The 19,634-nt window shown below is 33.3% G+C and overlaps 2 protein-coding genes across 2 annotated transcripts; one reads left to right on the plus strand and one right to left on the minus strand.

Moving 5' to 3' along the window:
• Positions 1 to 616: 616 nt before the first annotated feature.
• LOC126810624 (protein ecdysoneless homolog) lies at positions 617 to 11,182 on the minus strand. Its single transcript, XM_050535803.2, has 14 exons — positions 10,747 to 11,182; positions 10,350 to 10,467; positions 9,245 to 9,332; positions 8,511 to 8,689; positions 8,194 to 8,335; positions 7,860 to 7,910; positions 7,545 to 7,673; positions 6,279 to 6,413; positions 5,875 to 5,960; positions 5,441 to 5,544; positions 3,568 to 3,742; positions 3,011 to 3,087; positions 2,598 to 2,815; positions 617 to 2,335 (listed from the first exon to the last, which is right to left on the minus strand). Exons 1-14 carry the CDS (start codon positions 10,955 to 10,957, stop codon positions 2,093 to 2,095), a joined length of 1,956 nt encoding a protein of 651 aa, XP_050391760.2. The 5' UTR covers positions 10,958 to 11,182; the 3' UTR covers positions 617 to 2,092.
• Positions 11,183 to 12,108: 926 nt separating this feature from the next.
• Positions 12,109 to 18,884, plus strand: LOC126811376 (ragulator complex protein LAMTOR2). Its single transcript, XM_050536947.2, has 4 exons — positions 12,109 to 12,282; positions 13,276 to 13,438; positions 18,038 to 18,127; positions 18,517 to 18,884. Exons 1-4 carry the CDS (start codon positions 12,215 to 12,217, stop codon positions 18,571 to 18,573), a joined length of 378 nt encoding a protein of 125 aa, XP_050392904.2. The 5' UTR covers positions 12,109 to 12,214; the 3' UTR covers positions 18,574 to 18,884.
• The last annotated feature ends 750 nt before the right edge of the window (positions 18,885 to 19,634 follow it).

The following is a 19,634-nucleotide window of genomic DNA, read 5'->3' on the forward strand; positions in this document are numbered from 1 at the left end:
AAAATGTCATGGGGAAAAAAATACTAGTCTGAGCCCATAATCAACCACAGAGTTATGCACCTTTGCAACAAAATCCTGTCTTTCTGAAAATTATATTGGTTGTCTATCCTATTGAAAGGGACAACATTATTAGTTTTCAATGATTTTGAAAATTTTAAGAGTTGTTTATCTACTAGTGTCTGTATGCTTCGTGGCCTAGCAACCTGTGTCGGTGTGTGTCAATAAATGAGGCCCGAATGACCTCAATTTTGACTAGTATTACCTCCCTGATTTATTAATAACATGCCTGTTTGCATTCTTATCCTTTGCAAAACCCTTCCAAACCACTATATACCAAAACGTTATGGAAATATGCAGGGAAACGGGAACAATTAGTCTAAAAGAGACTGGCAAGATTTATATCCAATGATAAAGGGTGGATATAACTGTGACCCTTGTCCATAATTAAATCTCTAATAAAACTGTGTGAATATATTATTATGCACCAGATTCATTCGACTACCTTTGTTCTTTAATGTTTTAAATTGTGGACCTGTCAGTAACATTTTAGTTTTGCATGTATCAGCAAAAACACATCATATATTTTCTTTCAGACAACATAACAAAGAACTAACAATAGTTTATAAAATCTCTTATTTTCTTAAAGATACACTATAAAAAGAAAGATGAAATAGAAAATTAAAAAAAAAATCTAATACTATGACCAGGTTACAATGAAAATTGACATTTTGAACCTAAAATACAATTGATTATTAGGCTACTAAATAAACAGTCTGTAATCTTTTTTTTATTAATATTTTTATTAAGAATCTGCCGTAACGGTGAATGGGAATCAGGTAACAGGCTTAGCCTATGTTTATAAAAAAACAGGTGCAGTATGTTCTGTGTTGGGAACCCATACCCTACCCATCACTCCAACCTACATCCACATCATAAAACTTTTAAGTTTCATAATTCTGTATAACGTATATGGTGAGGATTTTATTAACCCTTCGAACATGTTACTTATCGGCTCATCAAGATTCTAAAAGAAGCAGGAAGTAACAGGATACAGGAAAATAAACACTAGCTAAAACTAATTTAATATTGGATTCAAAGGGTTAAGTATAACTAATTGAATCAGTTTTCACATTTCAAATTTTCAAATACTAGACAAACTCCATTTTGTTGATGAGTACACTTAATAATAATACTGTTAATTAAGTAGTCAAATTATAAGTTTTTTATATCACAAAGAATATAATACTATCCACATCAGTCAGATGAGATACTGTTGTAATGGCAAATAAAACCTTAATTTGTGTCACAGCCCAATAACATTAAACATCTACTAGATTCTTACAGCCAGCTCTCACACTCCATGATCAATGTAAAGAAATATAAAATTCTAAACTGATGTATACGGATAATAATTCAGGTGAAAAACTTTGTGATATATGTATATATATATATATATGTGTGTGTTTTGATTTGACTCTAAATTAAGATGTGTTATTTTACACAACAGCACCTTTTATATAAAATGTCTATTTCACAATAATTATGTCAAAATAGAGGCAGATCTACTTTTGATTTATTATTCTCTTTATAGAAATGCTATTTGATGTCACAACCTATAATAATTAGATCCAAATCACCAGAAATCGGATCAAAGAATCAGACAACCATTCTATATTACACTCTAAATCATCATTTTATAGTTATTGAATGATATTTAAGGGAGCCAGGGAGCTCACTGTCATGACGTATAATTTTGTAGATTTATTTTGAGACTCGGGAATTTAACTACCATTGACCCATAAGTTGGCATTTAAGATCAATACAAAAAAACCATAGTACTTTAGTTCTACAATCAAGGAAGACATATGTCAGGAAATTTTCAAAAATACATAATGTAAACTTAATGTAAAAGTACTGAAATAACTATGACATAATGTAACTGTGTTACTAAGAAAGTTGTCCACACTTGGTGGCTATTTCTACCTCATTTTACAGAAGAGTTGGGAACCATGAAATGGTCAATTAGTCATTGATTTCTTACAATCAAAATCATCAAATGATTTTCACAATAGATATCTAAACAGATCTGTGTCTAAACATCAGTATTTTTGGGGATATTTATACCCATACTATTAAGTATATTTGTAGCTGGACCTGGTAAACCTTGCTGAGCACTATAAGATTCTAGGGTATTTTTAACCAGAGTTAAATCAATATTGACAGGTCGGAAATCATCATCTTCGTCATCAATATTTTGAGTTTTTCTTGGTTTAGCAGAAACTCCAGGTTTGGGTTTGGGTTTGGGTTTGGCATTCGGTTGCGGTTTTGTTGCCACCTGGAAATGATTAATATTATTGTAAATAATTTGAAGTATAACTGTTTGGCTGCATGTTAGAAATGAGTTTCATACCAGTAAAGTTGCTTACCATTTTAGCAAAAGCAAAGTAATATGTAAATAATTGTTTCTGACATTTTGATTGGTAAGAATAAAGCACATCAAATATTTTTAAAAACTGAAAGTAAAATGACCCTAAATTATGAAAAGAATAAAGTAGTAAAAGTAATTATCCCCAATTTCAATCAGTTTTCATATTTACCTTTGCTGGTTTAGGCGTCTTCTCAAAACTCTTTCCCATCTCTGTTTTGGCAAGTTCTCTGTCCATTTCATTCATGTAATGTTTCATCTTGGTGTCAATTTTAGTCTTTGGTTTATTTAGCTTAAATTTTGATGGATTAAATTCATCTTCACTATCATCTTCTTCCCATCCATACTCATCCATATCATCGCTATCATCATCTTTATCTTCAGGAAAATCTACAAATAAAATTTTTACCAATCAAAAATCTGACTTGTCCCTGCCATGCCCAAAAATTGTTTGTTTTTCTGAAACTTGCATGTAAAAATCTGGTTCTTCTCAAACAAAACCTCTTTATCAATTATCAAAGCTTCAAATTGCTCATTACAAATAGTATTGGTTTGTGGTGATACTAACGGCTACTATTTACATACCAAACATTTTCTGCATGGCATGAATAAAACCCATTCCATCAAACTGTACTTCTTTATCATCATCATCATCACCTTCCCTGAAATAACAAGGTTTTAACATATTCATCATACAAAAACAATGATTCGCTAAGATTAATCTAATTCTTGGTTGTCGATTTATGGAATGGAGTTTTTTTCAGACAAACATAATCTTTATTTGTATGGAAACCTGTGCAATGCCGGGAATTTTGCCCGGACATCAATAGTTTTGTCAGCCTAAGATTTCGAACAATCAATGGTTCTTTTTTTCCCATCCAGAAGATGAGGCACATTTTCCTTGTAAGCCCCTTAGGCACAATCCTTGATAAGTGGAGATCGAGCTTTAAAGGTTCTCCTCTGCCTACACTGGGATTTGAATCCAGGACATTCTAGTAGCGAGTCAAATTCTCTGATGGCCTGACTACCACGGACCCCTCTTGAGAACATCAGGGCTGGCTTTAATCAATAAGAATATTGTGAGTTGATATTTATACAGCTTTAGAGGATACCATTTGAAAATTTGTAATAACCTAACTTACTCTGGAAACTCAGCTCCTTCCACAGATGATATATTGTTGACAAAAGACTTCATATTTTCTGTTATTTGACTTAGATCAAATGTATCTTGCTGTGAAGTATTTGTGGTATTTTTACCAACTGTATCATGTAATAGTTGATCTAACTCATCTGGACTAATTTCTAACCAACTATCATCTATAATAATATAATTAGATTAAATTATCACATAACAAAAAGTGGTACCAGATGTTCTAAAGATAGGTTGCCAGGCAACGAAACATACGCCCACAGCAGCTAAGTCATCCAGGGAGTCAACAAGGGTTGTCGCATATTTTTTCTTTTGTCAGAAGTGAAAATATTTACAACATTACAACACACCAAAATCTGATTACGAGTAACAACCCATTTGGCTTCTAGTTCTGCCCTATTCTAACATTTAGCATACAAAATATATAATATAAATTGCCATAATCATCAGAAATCGTTGAAAATTGATAGACCATAACTATGGCAGTAATTATCGGAAATAGTTGAAAATCAATAGGATTCTTCATCTCATGAGCTTAAACACTGTATATAAATTTAAAGTCAACCGTCCACAAAATATTTTTAAATGATCAAGGTCGATAACTCTGGCAGTAGTTATCAGAAATCATTGAAAATTAATAGGCTTCTTCGTCTCATGACCTTAAAGATACATTATGTAAGATTTAGATAAAGAACTAGCCATTCTTGCTATAATAGTTCGAAAGTAGATGATGTAAAATGAATAATTTGAAAATTTCATTCAAATTACTCTGTTGCAAGCGAAGATATAAGCCTTTGAAGGTTTGACAAGACGTGTGCAATAATTTCAACCACCGTACTGGTTGATCGAAGTTAAGTCTCGGTCCTCCATATTTGATTAAATCAAAATATCGCTGAACCAATCTAATTTATTTAACATCTGAGAAATCTGATGCCAATGAGAGTTGATTAAGGCCTGGATCAGTTAATTAATGTCTAATTAATACTTTAGAAAACATTTCAGGCCTAAAGAAAGACCTGCAATAGGCAGATTTAGCTCTTGCATAATGCATGTTTAAACAATGTGTATAAATTTAAAGCCATTCGGATATTAACTTTAGCATCTAGAGCATCCACCAGATACTTCAAAGTGATCAAGGGCCATACATAACTGTGGCAGTAATTGTCAGAAATCATTGAAAATCAATAGGCTTCTTCGTCTCATGACCTTAAAGTTTAAGGCTTAAATACTGTGTATAAATTTAAAGTCAATCAGATATCACCTTTAGTGTCTAGAGTGTCCAAAAGATATTTCAAAGTGCTCAAGGACCATAACTCTGGCAGGACACCAATGAAAATCAATACTGTGTATAAATTTAAAGTCAATCGGATATTAACTTAGCCTCTAGAGCTTCCATAAGATTTTTCAAAGTGCTCAAGGGCCATAACTCTGGCAGTAATTTTCGGAAATTGTTGAAAATCAAAGAGCTTCTGCGTCTCATGACCTTAAACACTGTGTATAAATTTAAAGTCAATCAGATATTAACTTTAGCCTCCAGAGCGTCCACAAGATTTTTTAGAGTGATCAAAGGTAATAACTAAGGCAGCAATTATCAGAAGTTGTTGAAAATCAATAGGCTTCTTCATCTCATAACCGTAAACACTGTATATAAATTTAAAGTCAGTCGGATATTAACTTTAGCCTCTAGAGCGTCCACAAGCACTGGTGGACGCTGGATCGACAGATGGACGAACCGATGGACGGACGGGGGTGACGACAATATAAGACCACATTTCAATGTCGGCGTATAAAAAAGGAAAGTTCATCCCAGCCTGTAACTAAAGGCCAAAACAGAATATGTTGTTAGTTGTGGAAATACAACTTACCATCTGCTAGAGGAAGAGAATGTTCTTTTTTCTTGAAATCTTCCATTGAATATGGACTAGATTCTAATAACTGTAATATTGTATCACCTGCTTCTTTCTTTGTACTGTCATTAATATAAATAATACATCATTAATATTCATAATTCAAATAGTTTAAAATTCAATAGGTAAGTATTATACCAATGAACAATTCTGAACTTAATATGTATCTTCCTTAAGAATAATAACAGTGATTTTTTTTAGAAATTTCACCAAACCTGTGACAACTTCCTGCATGATCAAAAGAAATTCTGGATATACAACTATATACACTAAGATTAAATGTGGTCATACATATAAAGACATAATATTTATAAAGAAAGAATTTCAGGAAAGTCGAGATATGTTTAATATTACGAAATATTCTATATTAAAAATAATCAATAAATTCTCACCTTTTGTGATTAGCGAAATGTTCGGTATAAAATGATTTGGCTTCTTCTAATAAAACTTTATAATACCTTGATCCTTCTAATACATTCTATAAAATAATAGTCAACAGTGAACAACGCTGACGGCAAAAAATAATGTTTTTTTTTAGAGTTTTTGATTGCAGAGTATTGTGAATTGAGCAACATATCTTTTCCCAAGCATTTACTCAACACAACCATTTAGTATGATTTCAGCTATTTAAAGGTTGTCCAATCCACTAAGGTGTTGAGAGATATGAACAATATTTTATATGTATTAATCATTCTTATTAAAAAATGTTCAAGTTTAGTCTACATGAAGTTTTCAATAAAGAAAAGTTCTGGCAGATGGTATACCAAAAGACAAATATGGTCAAAGTTCATAATACCTGAAAGAAGCCCTTCTCTGTCAATGATTTTAAATAACGCTGCCATCGGCTGTCCGATTCGTTGAACGATGTGTGGCCATTAATATTGTAATTTTTACTTCCACTCCTTGAACACAAAATTTCGAATCCATGAGCCTGTAATAATAACAGCTATATTGATTTTATCTCTATAAATATATTTCAGTAATAATAATATACTTTATTCATAATAGTCTACATAGTAACAGAAAATTATATTTCTGACCCATCAGATTTTAAATTTTTGGTCACGAAATTTGAAATGAAATTTATGGTAGGTTTATATTCACCTTTTATTTTTATATTATTATTGTTTTTTTTTTATTTGAAAGATTAAATAAAAAAAGTTGTCATGGCAACTGTGAATATTTTAGCAATGTTAGCAAACGGTATTTATATAAATAATTCCATCACAGACCAAATACCCTGAAAATTACCGATAATTTGACAACACCAATGAAATCATCAAAGCTTTGCACATTTATAAATTCATTGATGTCAAACCTTACAGAAATGAAATGGGGTTTAACTTAAAGTACTACTGTTCTGCTCCGACTGGGCTAATGAAGATGGACATACGTCATATAGAGTGCTATGAGGGAAATTTTCCCCGGACAGGGGTGCTACAGCCTACTCTATTCTGAATACCAACTGCCAAGGGATCTTTTACGTGCAGGCCAATGTATACACAGAACCTCAGTTTTTCATCCCATCCAAATCTTAAAGGAGCATTTTGTAAGATTTTTATAAAGAGATGACAGTTCTTGTTGTACTAGTATAAGAATAGATAATGAGAAAGGAATATATTGAAAGTTATCAGTTACCATCATTACGATAATAAGAAAAGTCTTGATTATCCATTTTTGATTGAAACATGATCGCCATTTAATAATTCAAAAATTATTAAATTGCAATCATGTTTCAAACTGTTCAAAATCACAACCATCCGATGATCTACATAGTTTTTTATGGGCTTGTCATGTGAATAAATGTCTAATTAATAATTTATATAACAATTAAAGAAAGATCTGCAAAAGGCAGATTTAGCTCTTAAATAATGTAACTTTAAATAGTGTTGCCAGTTAAATTTATATTGTTCATATCTACATGTATATACTTTCACTATGTATTATATATTATCCAGTTTTCATTAGCCCAGTCAGTGCCGAAAAGCAGGACGTTAAACTCCATTTCATTTCATTTATATATTATCATATGAACGATATAAAATCTGAGTGGAATACTTACTAGTTTTAAACCTAGATCATCCTGTTTAAATTGAGGGTTAGTTTTACTTGGTAATGTCCAACCACTTCGTCTATCTGGTTGAAAATCTTGTTGTAGTAATTGAGCATACATATATCTGGTAAATTTCACCTAAATATAAAAGATATAATTAAACAAATATTTGATTCATTTGGAATATTCTTGGCAAAATGTGCACCTTTTTCTTGTTTAATTTCATGTTTGATCCTTCATTAATTTGTCGCCATTGCTTACATTCAGTACATTATGTAATATTACCAACAAAGTCAACAAATTCTTGAATATCACACCACTTACCCTGTATATAACCATATCTTCTTGTTGAAATATTTTCATTGTACGGCATGCCTAAGAAAAAATAATTACTTGAAAGATTAAAGGGGCATTTCAGGCCTAAAGAAAGACCTACAATAGACATATTTAGCTCTTGAATAATGCATGTTTAAAATAGTTACAACAAGAGTTATTACCTATACTATTTTCACAGCATTTAGAGAAAACATAATTAATCAATCTATGTTGTTTTCCTATTCTGTACCTTTGCCAAGTTATATAATATATAGAATCAATACATTGTTGAAATTGTCTACATGTATAACTTTAACTAAAACTTTGGTTACTACCAGACTACCTGTAAATCTATTGGATCACGATAATAGAATGCTTCCACTGCTGGCGATACTAAAGTAGGATTTTGTTCTAGTACAGCTGCCACCGAGGTAGGAATGTAACAATTTGCAAAATGAAGATTCTCATTTGCTTTTTCAGGAAACCTGAAATCGTATTGAAAATGAAAATTACTTATAGAGATGTTTGGTACCAAGAAATGTTTTCTTACTATAAAAAAATGATTTATTTACTAATAACCTACTTGTAGATGCTGATTTTTATTATCAATATTTTGCCATCTTAGTCTAAGAGTCTATCTTTGATAAACAGTCAACTTACATATTTAACTTCTTCTTTATTGAATTTTGTATTTGAGGACTTGCTTTGGTTTGTATCTTGGGGTCCCTTATACATCTGAGAGCATCAGTTAAAGTTAGAGTTTGCTCTGAAGAACTGTTTTTTTGTGCTGGGTATTCTGTGATTGGTATTATGTGAAGTTCTCCATTAAAAATGAAAATCTGTGAATATATGCATTTAAATCAAATAGAATGTTTTGTAATATATGAAAATTCTCAATCTTATTTTACCAAACCAGTACAACTTTTCTCAGGAATAATAACATCACAAGGTATTTGACATCATGTATTTTGGAACTCGTTTATCACCTATTTTTATCTTACATAGTAACGCTGACAAGTTTAAATAGAATCCACAATTTAAAAAATTCCACAAGATGAATAATCCCCACAATGAACAACCTCAACAAGGTTAAAAAATTATGTTGAGAACTATATCCTGTATCGTGGTCACAAGATTTGAAAGTGAACAGGAGGAACAAATGTGAGATTTGAAATTGGAAAACAGGCTTCCTTATTATTTGCAAACATACAATACAATCAAGTTTTAACAAAATCCATTGGAAAATTTTGTCCTGTATCAAATTTGCAGTCTTAAGGGGTGTAGGCTACTCGAAAAATGTCCAAATGTGCACTGACAGATAAAGTTTACAAAAAATCTGTTAAATTCAAAATCAGAAAATTTAATTGTTTTTTTTTTATCTAATAATATCCTACCCTATTTTCAGCAGTATCGGGTTCTAGCCATTTAGGTAAGAAATCAGCAGCCTGAACTAAAAGGAATTCACCATCGTCATCTTGAACACTAGAAAACAAGAAACACCATTGATGGGTTAAACACACAATTCAATACAAACAGGAGTATAAACAGAATATCATTACTAACAATCATAAGGTATGACTTACCAGGCGTGAATCATAGAAAAGTTAGATTAGATCATCCTTTGCATTTCTACTTTAAATGCATGTATAAACCAGACGGTATTAAATATTATTCAACAGTAAAATGACACTCCAGGTTACCTGTATGTCAAAACTAACAAATTATATCTTTTTGTTTCACTAAATTCATTTGTGTGAGGAATTAACCAGAGAAACATAATATTGTTTAATTCATGCAGAACTTTATAGACATCTAGCCTAGGCCACCCAAACCCATTTGAAAAACAAGCTGTCCATAAATTAAGAAATAAATCTCAAGACCGTCATGAGATCACATCCTACAGTTCCTACTATTCTGCACCAACCGAGTTAATGAAGATGGGCATACCCCATGCTGTGGGCTCTGACTCAGGAGGGGGGGGGGGGTGGATGGGTGAAAGGTTAGCGTGCGTGCGCTATATCATAAAGTCTGTCATTGAGTCGACTGGCGTGGTTTCGAATCCCCGGTTGTACGTGGCAAGGAGTAGGGTCGCCTGTCCAACCTCGTGGGTTTTCTCCGGGTCCTCCCACTGCTAAAGACCCCTATGCGCAAGCTAATTATGTAAATAAAATTAAACCATATGTTAGTCCCGAAATGACCTACTTTGTGTCGAGTGGACTTTAAACCCCATTTCTCTCTCTTTCTCATGACTCAGGAGGGAAATTTTTCTCTGACTTGGTTGAAATCAACTGCCAGGGGTACACATACAGGCCCTTGATTTTCAGTCTCTTCCTGAACATGTAGACCCCTGTTCATTGGCCTGACCCTTCATCCAGCACTAGGACAAATTCCGACGAACATTCTCTGTCAACACCAGTATCGATCTTGTGACCTTCCTGGGCCACTGTATCTCCAAGGTGGACAAGAGTGACAACCAGATTTCACAGAATTTTTTGTTACCTTGCTATTAATCCATGAGACATTTTAGTTAGTTGAAATAGTTGATATACAATAAACCATTCATCATCTATATTACCTCCATAATTTGTTTTACCTTGTAAACATGCTGGAATATAACCTACAAAGTACAAGTAAATGCAATTAAATGATTAATTATTTTCACTGCTAATGGTAATGGATTTTGATATTCATTATTCATGTTCATATCGCACTAAACATCAATCCACTACTGACAGATGCACTTGCAAGTCACAAAAATATTGGAAAGCTCAAATATCTTAATTTGTGCAATGATATCTGCAATGATTCACCATTAGTTATTGTTATATAGGCCTAAATAATAACAAACATCATATCACCATCTATTGATCTATCACTGCCAATAGTTATAGCCTACCTTTTGGGCGTACAGGTCGTAGTTCAAACGATTCTTTCTGCCATAAATATTTGATGACATCTGGACTAAGCTGTGTCAAGTACGATTCTAATTTGTCGTTTAGCCAGTCGTCTATGTGCTCATGTTGCAAATTCGCTGGAACGGAAGGAAACAGGGTATATTCCACCACATCAACTGGAATCGGTTCATGTAAATCACCCAATCCTGCCATTCCAATTGAAAGTGCGTTTTTTCTCTTCAAATTCAAAGGATTGTGCACAGGTTAATTAGTAACCTCTATGACATTTCTACATTCTTCAACATTCAATGAAAAAAGCACAGCTTAAAATGTAAGCTTACTGACGGATATTTCCGGGGAGCAGTTATCGTTTGATTATGTCAGTGTCCTATTTTAAATATGTCATGACTCAACCCCATTTTTCTGAATCTAGCACCCTACTCGTCGCACTGTTAAATTATCAGTCGGAACACTTCGTGATTGTCGATTCATCTGCATGTTAATTCAGGTGAGATATTTCGTCTCAATTCGACTGCTTTTACAAAAAATGAAATGAAATGAAATGGGGTTTAACGTCCTACTATCTGCTCCTAAACTGGGCTAATGAAGACGGACATACGCCATACAGTGTGCTATGAGGGAAATTTTGCCCGGGCAGCGGCGCTACAGCCTACTCTTATATAGAATTCCAACTGCCAAGGGATCTTTTATGTGCACTCCAATGTGTACACGGGACCTCGGTTTTTCATACCATCCGAACCACTAGACAGCTGTCCTTGTCAGGCTCTCTGTCCTGCATCACTGACAAGGGGAAACCACACCGGAAAATCTGGATTCAACTTTCTCGGCCAAAGCAGGGATCGAACACCAGACCTCCAGGCTAGCAAGCCAGCGTCTTACCCACTTAGCCACGTGATCGCCTGAGTGATTTTACCCACACTCGAAGAGTTTTTATTTATTTATCAAACCTTTTATTATAATTATAGCCTAATGAAATATGCACAAGACGGAGTATGCTTAAACCTTCCAGAATATTGGTTTCTGTATTAAAACTGTTACAGAGATGAAATGCCAATTGTTCAACACATACGATTTTATTTTTTTATACACCCATGAAAAGTAGCATGGACAATAACAAGTAACAACCACGAAAACAATCCAACAGCAAATGAAAAATAGATAACAATATAATAATATGACAAATACAGAATAGTTGACAATTTATAAACATTATTCAAATAGCTCAGTAATACTCGAAGGTCCTTCTTTTTACAGGTCGTCCTTTTTGTGGCGACTTTATCATTTTGTTCACAAGAATGAGTGTGTTCAAAAGGGATATTATTATTAGATTTCGTAGCTACGAATAGGGCTGCTTGATTCAATTCGGAAAGCATCGGTAGGTTGTGTCGTGTTTGATTTCCGGTTAGGTCTGTGTTTATATTTATTATCGTACTTTCAGTGATAGGTAAAATGCTGAAGCCAAAAGTTTTAGCTCAAGTGTTGAGTCAAGCCAACTCTGGTGGCGTTGGCAGCACCATGTAAGTTAACAAATATTTAGGTCTGCGTGAAAGTGACAATGAATACAGCCTAGCTATTTTTTTCTTTCTGATGTAGTCAGGTGACCAGTGCACAACGTCAACTCGTCCAAATTGCAAATAATGGGAGAGAGTTCGTCCATTGACGTGTTATGAGACAACTCGCATTTATTGTTTTATTGCAGGCTGACATGTAAGTGCTATTAATGGAACTGCTTGGGTAATGTTTATACATGACCAGAGAGAGAGAAATGGGCTTTAAACTCCAGTCTCCACTATATCATTTCTTGACTAACATACAATTTTAGATATGGGAGGAAACCGGAAAACCTGGAAAAAACCCCACAAGGTTATTTTCTCAATAAGATGTTCATTTACATTGTTCATGCGTTCACAGGGACTGACACGCGACCATTTAGTAGTAAAAAGTTGCCCAGTAAAATTTACTGGGAAGTGAAAAAAATTTTCGCCAAGGATTCAATAGGACAGTTCCTGAACGTACAGTGCGAGTGTAATGAAACCTACGTTCAGAGCTGAACTAAGGCCTACTGATCCTTGTCACAAACAAGCTTCGGATTAAAACCATGCCACTTAAATCAATGTCAGGCCTTATCATCTAAAACACATGTTAGACCATTCGGCCCCCTATGTTTGTTCAGATTTGCTCAAATGAAGTTGCTTGGCCCAGGAGTGTCTAGTGACTCTAGTTCTACATCATAGGAATGTTAAGGAGTAAATTTATAAGTGTGTTGATGGTTGTTATTCCAATTTTTTCCAACCAGTTGCTTTACCTCGTTTATAGGTTAGAGAAGACAGGGTGGGTGGGATGGGTAAATCTTTGTACTTTACCCAAGCATAAGTCATAAGATATCTATTAGAGAGAATATGATTTATAAATGTATTAATATTAATAGAAATTACCTACTAATGGGTCATAAAGCCCACTTAGACTATTGTTTGTATTACATTGTTTTTGATAATTAATTATATTTGCAGGTTGCTGAACAATGAAGGAGCATTGCTAGCATACTCAGGTTACGGTGATAAAGACGCATCAGTAGTTTCAGCTATAGCTAGTAATATATGGCAGGCTTATATTAAAGGTGGTACACAGGCCTTGGGAGACCCAAATCTTAAATGCATATTAACAGAATGTTCGGTATGTATTCCTAATATAGTTGTATTTCATCATATTGGGTTTGTCCACCTGTCTGTCTGCCCGTCCCGTCTGTCTCACTTTTTGGGACATAACAACTCTGCTTCTTATAATTGAGCTAGAATATTCAAACATGGTGGATGTGTTTATTAGCAGAATACCATGACTTTTTTTCGTATGGCAGTATATTAGATTCAAAATGCTATCGGCTGACGTCTAACTTCTATTCATGTAATTTCTAATCTAAGACAATGTATAATCTAATTTCTTTATTTGTTCCTCCTAAATGGGGCTTCTAATCTTGCAATTTTTATTCTACTTCATGTTGTTTCTATTATTGAAAAGAAATTTGTTCTCTTTATTAAAGCTTTACTTGTTTAGAATGAACATCGAATAAATTAAGAGTTTTGATACATCTAGCTTAGCAACCACAAGCCCTCTCACTAAACTTTTTAATCTTTCATTAGAACTCCAATTATTACCTGATATCTGGAGGACTTCACATATCATTGCAGCGTATAAAGGAAAGGGTGATCCGCAGTTCCCTGAAAACTATAGACCAATTTCATTAACATGTTCATTGTGTAAAATACTAGAGAAAATCTTATTCAAAAATCTTTATAATTTTATAAAAGAAAATAACCTGTTATATAAGTATCAGTCTGGTTTTCAACCTAACGATTCTACAATAAACCAACTTTTAGAAATTTATGATGTTATAATTAGTAATCTTGATAAAGGAAAGCAAATTCGATTTATATTTTGTGATGTATCAAAAGCGTTTGACAAAGTTTGGCATATAGGCTTATTGTCTAAATTAAAACAATATGGAGTTAATGAAATATTATGTAAATGGATTGAACACTATTTAAGTAATAGACAACAATGCGTAGTTTTAGAAGGTTTCAAATCAAACTATTTGTATACTGATTCTGGAGTCCCCCAGGGAAGTGTGCTGGGTCCTTTCCTATTTTTAATTTATTTAAATGATATCTCCGATAATATTACTAACAACATAAGGCTATTCGCCGATGATACTTCACTTTTTACCATTATTCATAATGATCCTCTAAGTAGCGCGAACTCTATGACTGAATATTATCTCATCGTGGGCTAAACAATGGTGTGTAACTTTTAACCCCAATAAAACTAAAGATATTATTTTTACTAGGAAAAATACAATCCATCAGACGTTATTTTTGAAAATACAAAAGTTGAAAACGTAACTACTCATTGTAATTTGGGAATAACATTTCAGTCTAATGCATTATGGTCAAAACACATTTCAAATATATACCAGAAAGCTTGTGGTCGACTAAATATTTTGCGTATACTGAAATACAAAATTAACAGAATTTCACTTAACAAAATATATCTTGCTTTTATTCGTCCGATTTTAGAATATGCCGATATTGTATGGGATAACTGTTCAAAGAAGGATTCTGATCTATTAGAAAGTGTTCAAACTGAAGCAGGTAGAATAATAACTGGCCTTAGAAGAAATTCATCTAAAAACAATTTATACAAAGAGCTTGGTTGGGAATCATTGTCTGATCGCAGAATAAAACACAAATTAATTTACTTATACAAAATAAAGAATAACCTAAGTCCCACTTATCTATCTGAAGCCTTTAAAAAATTTGAACCGTCTGTATCAAATTATAACCTTCGAAATGAAAATCTGAACCTCAATCTACCATTTTGTAAAACAAGTTCATATTCTAATAGTTTCTTTCCCTGCACAATTAAACTTTGGAACAACTTACCTGAAAATATTAAAACTTCACAAACGTTAAGTACATTCAAATTGGGCCTTTCACGCGTGTATCCTTTAATTAGACCACTACTATATTATAATACTGGAAATAGGAAAAAAGAATATTATCCATTGCCAATTAAGAAATAAAGCTAGTAACTTAAATAATCACTTATTCTACCATTTTATTAGTGACACAAAGATGTGCCCTAGGTGTAATTCTGCAGACGAAGATAATTACCATTATTTTTTCATATGTCCAGCCTACTCTGCCCCAAGAAAAATTCTAAAAAATAATCTACACCACCTTAATCAAAATGTTACAATTGACCTGATCCTATATGGCAACCCCTCTCTTTCAGATAATACCAATTCCAACATATTTGAAATAGTGCAAAAATACATAAAAGACAGCAAGAGATTTTAAAACTTTAACATTTAAAACTTTAACATTTAAAACTTAAAATTACACTTCAAAATGTATATATGTTTGTTACTCACTGTCTGTACATATGTCACCACTGTATTGTAAACATAAGATTTAACTATTTTATATGTTTGGAGAGAACGTATATAGGCCTTGCCTGTTGTTCAATCCAATTCAGTTTATTGAATAAAATATTGTTTAAACTAACCATCATTATGATGTCGTTTGAAGTCGCCACCCACTGCTTGCGCAATAATTCTGCGCAATCACTGCTCAGACATTGGCTTTACCTTGATATTAGCGGTCTGTGCATTCAGAGTTCTTTGACCCAGTGTTAAAAATACATTGATATTGAGCGTGGTTTTGGCTATTAAAACACCTTTGGCTGATTAATTACGCTAGTAAAAAATATTTACCATAATAATGTTACTTTTTGGTACCAACAATCTGCTACTAACAATTATTCTGCTGGACTGGGTACAGCTATTATTGTTAATGTTAAACCAAAATTCTAGATTGTAGATAGAAATGATAACGGACATACCCTATGCAGTGCAGTGTGCTATGGGGGAAGTTTTGCCCTGATAGCGGCACTACGGTCTGTTCTTATTTTGAATTCTAAATGTTGGCGGATCTTTAGCATGCTGCAGCTAGTGTTATACATAGGAGCCTCAGGCTTTGACAGGCTGGATGGAGATTATTCTGGTTACATCATAAAGAAAATTTAACCAAATACTGACGGGACTCATGGGCAGGCAACTTGGTGCCCCATTTTGTAACTGAACTGTTTCTTTATACACTTCCTGTTTTCATTTTAACCCAGTCGGAGCAGAACAGTAGGATGTTAATCCCCATTTCATTTCATTTCATTTCTTTATACAGTATGTTTTGCTAGTTCAATTTCAATGATAGGTAAATGAAATAGGGTTTAATGTCCTACTGTTCTGCTCCGACTGGGCTAATGAAGACGGGCATACACCATACAGTGTGCTATGAGGGGAATTTTGCCCGGACAGCAGCACCACAGCCCACTCTTACATCAAATTCCAACTGCCAAGGGATCTTTTATGTACACGCCAATGTGTGCACAGGACCTCATTTTTCTTACCATCCATCCACTGGTAGGGGGAACGCTGTAAAATCTGGATGAACTTTCAATACAGGTCTCAAACACCTGATCTCCACCGTGGCTCCCAAATGATAAGTATATATAGTTTTAATTAATAAAACAATATTAGCAGTAACTAGGGCTATATCCCATTCAGAAAGCAGTCCCCCAACATCCCTCCTCCCAATCTATTTTGGTATTATTGATGAAAACTTGAAACTGAAATATGTATATGGATGAGTTCCTTTCTAATTGGTTGAGGGTTAAGATAATCAAACAAATATTAACTTTCTTGAAATATTTTAGTTTGAAATTTTGTTAGATCCGTGATCAATCTGATTAAAACACAGATCCTATCTCGTTTCAATTTTTATAGTTCAAACTTTCGTTTTACTTGTCTTTACTACACTAGGATCTGGAAGAGTTGTTATCATTGACGTGTTCTGGATGATGTGCGGGATTAGCCAATGAAATGATCTGTTACGGCCAGCTTTTGGTGTCAGGTGCATGGAACTGTGGGTAATCCACTAGAACCATCAATGCGCATGCAGTGGCGACACCAAACGATGTCATAATGATGGATGCTAGGTGAAAGTATCAAAATTCTAAATTTGTTCGATGTTTATTCTAAACATGTAAAGCACTGCTGAAAAGAAATTTTTTCTTTACAGTAATAGAAATAACATGAAATAGACTAAAAATTGCAAGATTAGAAGCCCCATTTAGGAGGAACAAAAAAAAAAAGATTAGATTATACATTGTCTTAGATTAGAAATTACATGAATAGAAGTTAGACGATAGCACGGTAGAATTTTGAATCTTATATACCGCCATATGAGAGGATTTTCTGCTTACCTTCAGAAAAGATAAGCAATTTGATTGGTCAATGTTTTGGGACATGATAACTTTGATTCTGATTCAGTGAAAGTGTTTAAATGAGCATTTACTGCCATGGTTAAGCTGAGTCGTAAACAATTTTATCGGTCAAGTCTTGACCGACATCACGTTATTTTGTAGGAATATTACTAACATAAATTTAAATATCGTACGGAAATTAAATACAAAAAAAATAATGAGGGGCACCTATTTTCTATTACGTACCAATTTGAATATTTTGTTGACACATGATTTTTGTGTGTGGTCTAAAACTAACTGCCTGCTAAAAGTAACGATAAGAGTTATGTCCCTTTATTGTCGGTAAAATTGATAATTAAACTGACTTCCTCTTAATCTTAAAAAAAAATTAATTGATCATCCCATATAATTAAGCTTACATTATTTTGTTTTGTTTTTTTTTAAATATTTTTATAGGAAGGTAAAGTTGGTATAACTAAAGTAGCAAATTTATTATTGTGTATGTGTACTAAAGATGGTGTGGGTTTTGGTATGTTAAAAGCCAAGGTAAGTGTATTATAATAGGAAGCAAGACTGAAAAAGATACTGAATAATATAATCATTACAGACCAAATTGGTTTTGTTTATGGTTGTAATATTGGACGAAATATATTTGTTGTAATAGAGCATTTGAAAGAAAAGAATGAAGTGGGTGTGCTATTTTAAATTAATTAATAAAATGGCTATTATAATATATATGCTAAGACACTCAAATTATTATTTCTAAGACACTCAAATTTTTATTTTTAAGACACCCTAATTTTTATATTTTACATTTCAGTGTATAATATTGTCACCCTCTCTGTCAGCCAACATCTGAGGATCAAATCAACAAATACATTTACTAATTCTTTCAAATTTTGAAACTTTCAATTTCTGTTTTTTATATATTTCAGTTGGAGGCCTTAGCAGATTATTTACATGATCCATTATCTCAAGTCGCATCATCCTGATTATCAATAAAATATTTTAAATGTTTATAAAGAGTAAATCATCAGATCAGTTTCAACGGTGATTTAAAAAGACTACACGTAATTTGATATTTCTTAAATAAAGACTTGGTAAAACTTGCAATGGCCAGCTTTATTAACATATTTCTATCTTACCACACCTGTAGATAATTAAATTTACCCAGGGAAGAAAATGAACTCTGCAATGTTTACCCAAAGCTAATGACTTTGTAAAGCATATTTTTTAGAAACAGCAGCTTATACATATATGTATATATTTTCATTGTTACATTAAAAACTGTTAAAACAAACTATTCATGGTTGTTTTATTTTTAAAAAGAAGTCTGTTTCCATGCTTTTCTCAATCAAGCCATTTTAGAAATGTTTGACTACTTTACTATCAGCACTATTACTGTTAAATGTCTTTGATGTTTATAGTAATTTATTGTTATTAATTGTACCTATTGTTTAAGCAGAGAGAGAGATGGGGTTTAAGTCCACTCGACACAGACTAGGTCATTTCGGGACTAATACATGGTTCAATTTTATTTCAATAATTCACTTGCGCGTAGGGGTCTTTAGCAGTGGGAGGAAACCGGAGGACCCGTAGAAAACCCACGAGGTTGGACAGGCGACCCTACTCCTTGTCACGTACAACTGGGGAATCGAAACCCTGTCAGTTGACTCAATGACAGACCGTATGATACAGCACGCGCGTGCTAACCATTCGGCCATCCACCCCCCCCCCCCCCCCCCATTGTTTAAGCAACCCTCTTGAATATTATCATGTGTTTGTCTGTTAGTAACATATGCTTATTCTTTAGTAGGTAATGGGATCATTTGCAAGACACAAAAAGCTTATCATTGACAACACACCATTCAATATTAATCAGAAATAATTTAAATTTGTTTGGCTTCTAGTTGTTTCCAATACTAACATTAACAAAACATGTACCAGTAACCAGCTTTTCCAGCTATCAGAAATCATTTGCTTGTTAAAGATGCATTCCCACGAAGGTAAGCATAAGACAAAACTGTACGGGGTTCACTAACTGTCAGCCTGT

Source organism: Patella vulgata, chromosome 2 (genome assembly GCF_932274485.2).
Source record: "Patella vulgata chromosome 2, xgPatVulg1.2, whole genome shotgun sequence".
Classification (NCBI taxonomy): Eukaryota; Metazoa; Mollusca; class Gastropoda; family Patellidae; genus Patella; species Patella vulgata.

What these genes read in the sequence shown, in the direction of transcription:
- LOC126810624 (XM_050535803.2), bottom strand. Translation starts at nt 10,957, where the DNA reads ATGGCAGGATTGGGTGATTTACATGAACCGATTCCAGTTGATGTGGTG. An exon ending in GAAGGAGCTGAGTTTCCAGA is followed by an intron (nt 3,088 to 3,567) that starts GTAAGTTAGGTT and finishes TTGTTATTTCAG; the next exon opens with GGAAGGTGATGATGATGATG. An exon ending in AGACGCCTAAACCAGCAAAG is followed by an intron (nt 2,336 to 2,597) that starts GTAAATATGAAA and finishes AATCATTTCCAG; the next exon opens with GTGGCAACAAAACCGCAACC.
- LOC126811376 (XM_050536947.2), top strand. Translation starts at nt 12,215, where the DNA reads ATGCTGAAGCCAAAAGTTTTAGCTCAAGTGTTGAGTCAAGCCAACTCT. An exon ending in GGTGGCGTTGGCAGCACCAT is followed by an intron (nt 12,283 to 13,275) that starts GTAAGTTAACAA and finishes TTATATTTGCAG; the next exon opens with GTTGCTGAACAATGAAGGAG. An exon ending in GCATATTAACAGAATGTTCG is followed by an intron (nt 13,439 to 18,037) that starts GTATGTATTCCT and finishes ATATTTTTATAG; the next exon opens with GAAGGTAAAGTTGGTATAAC.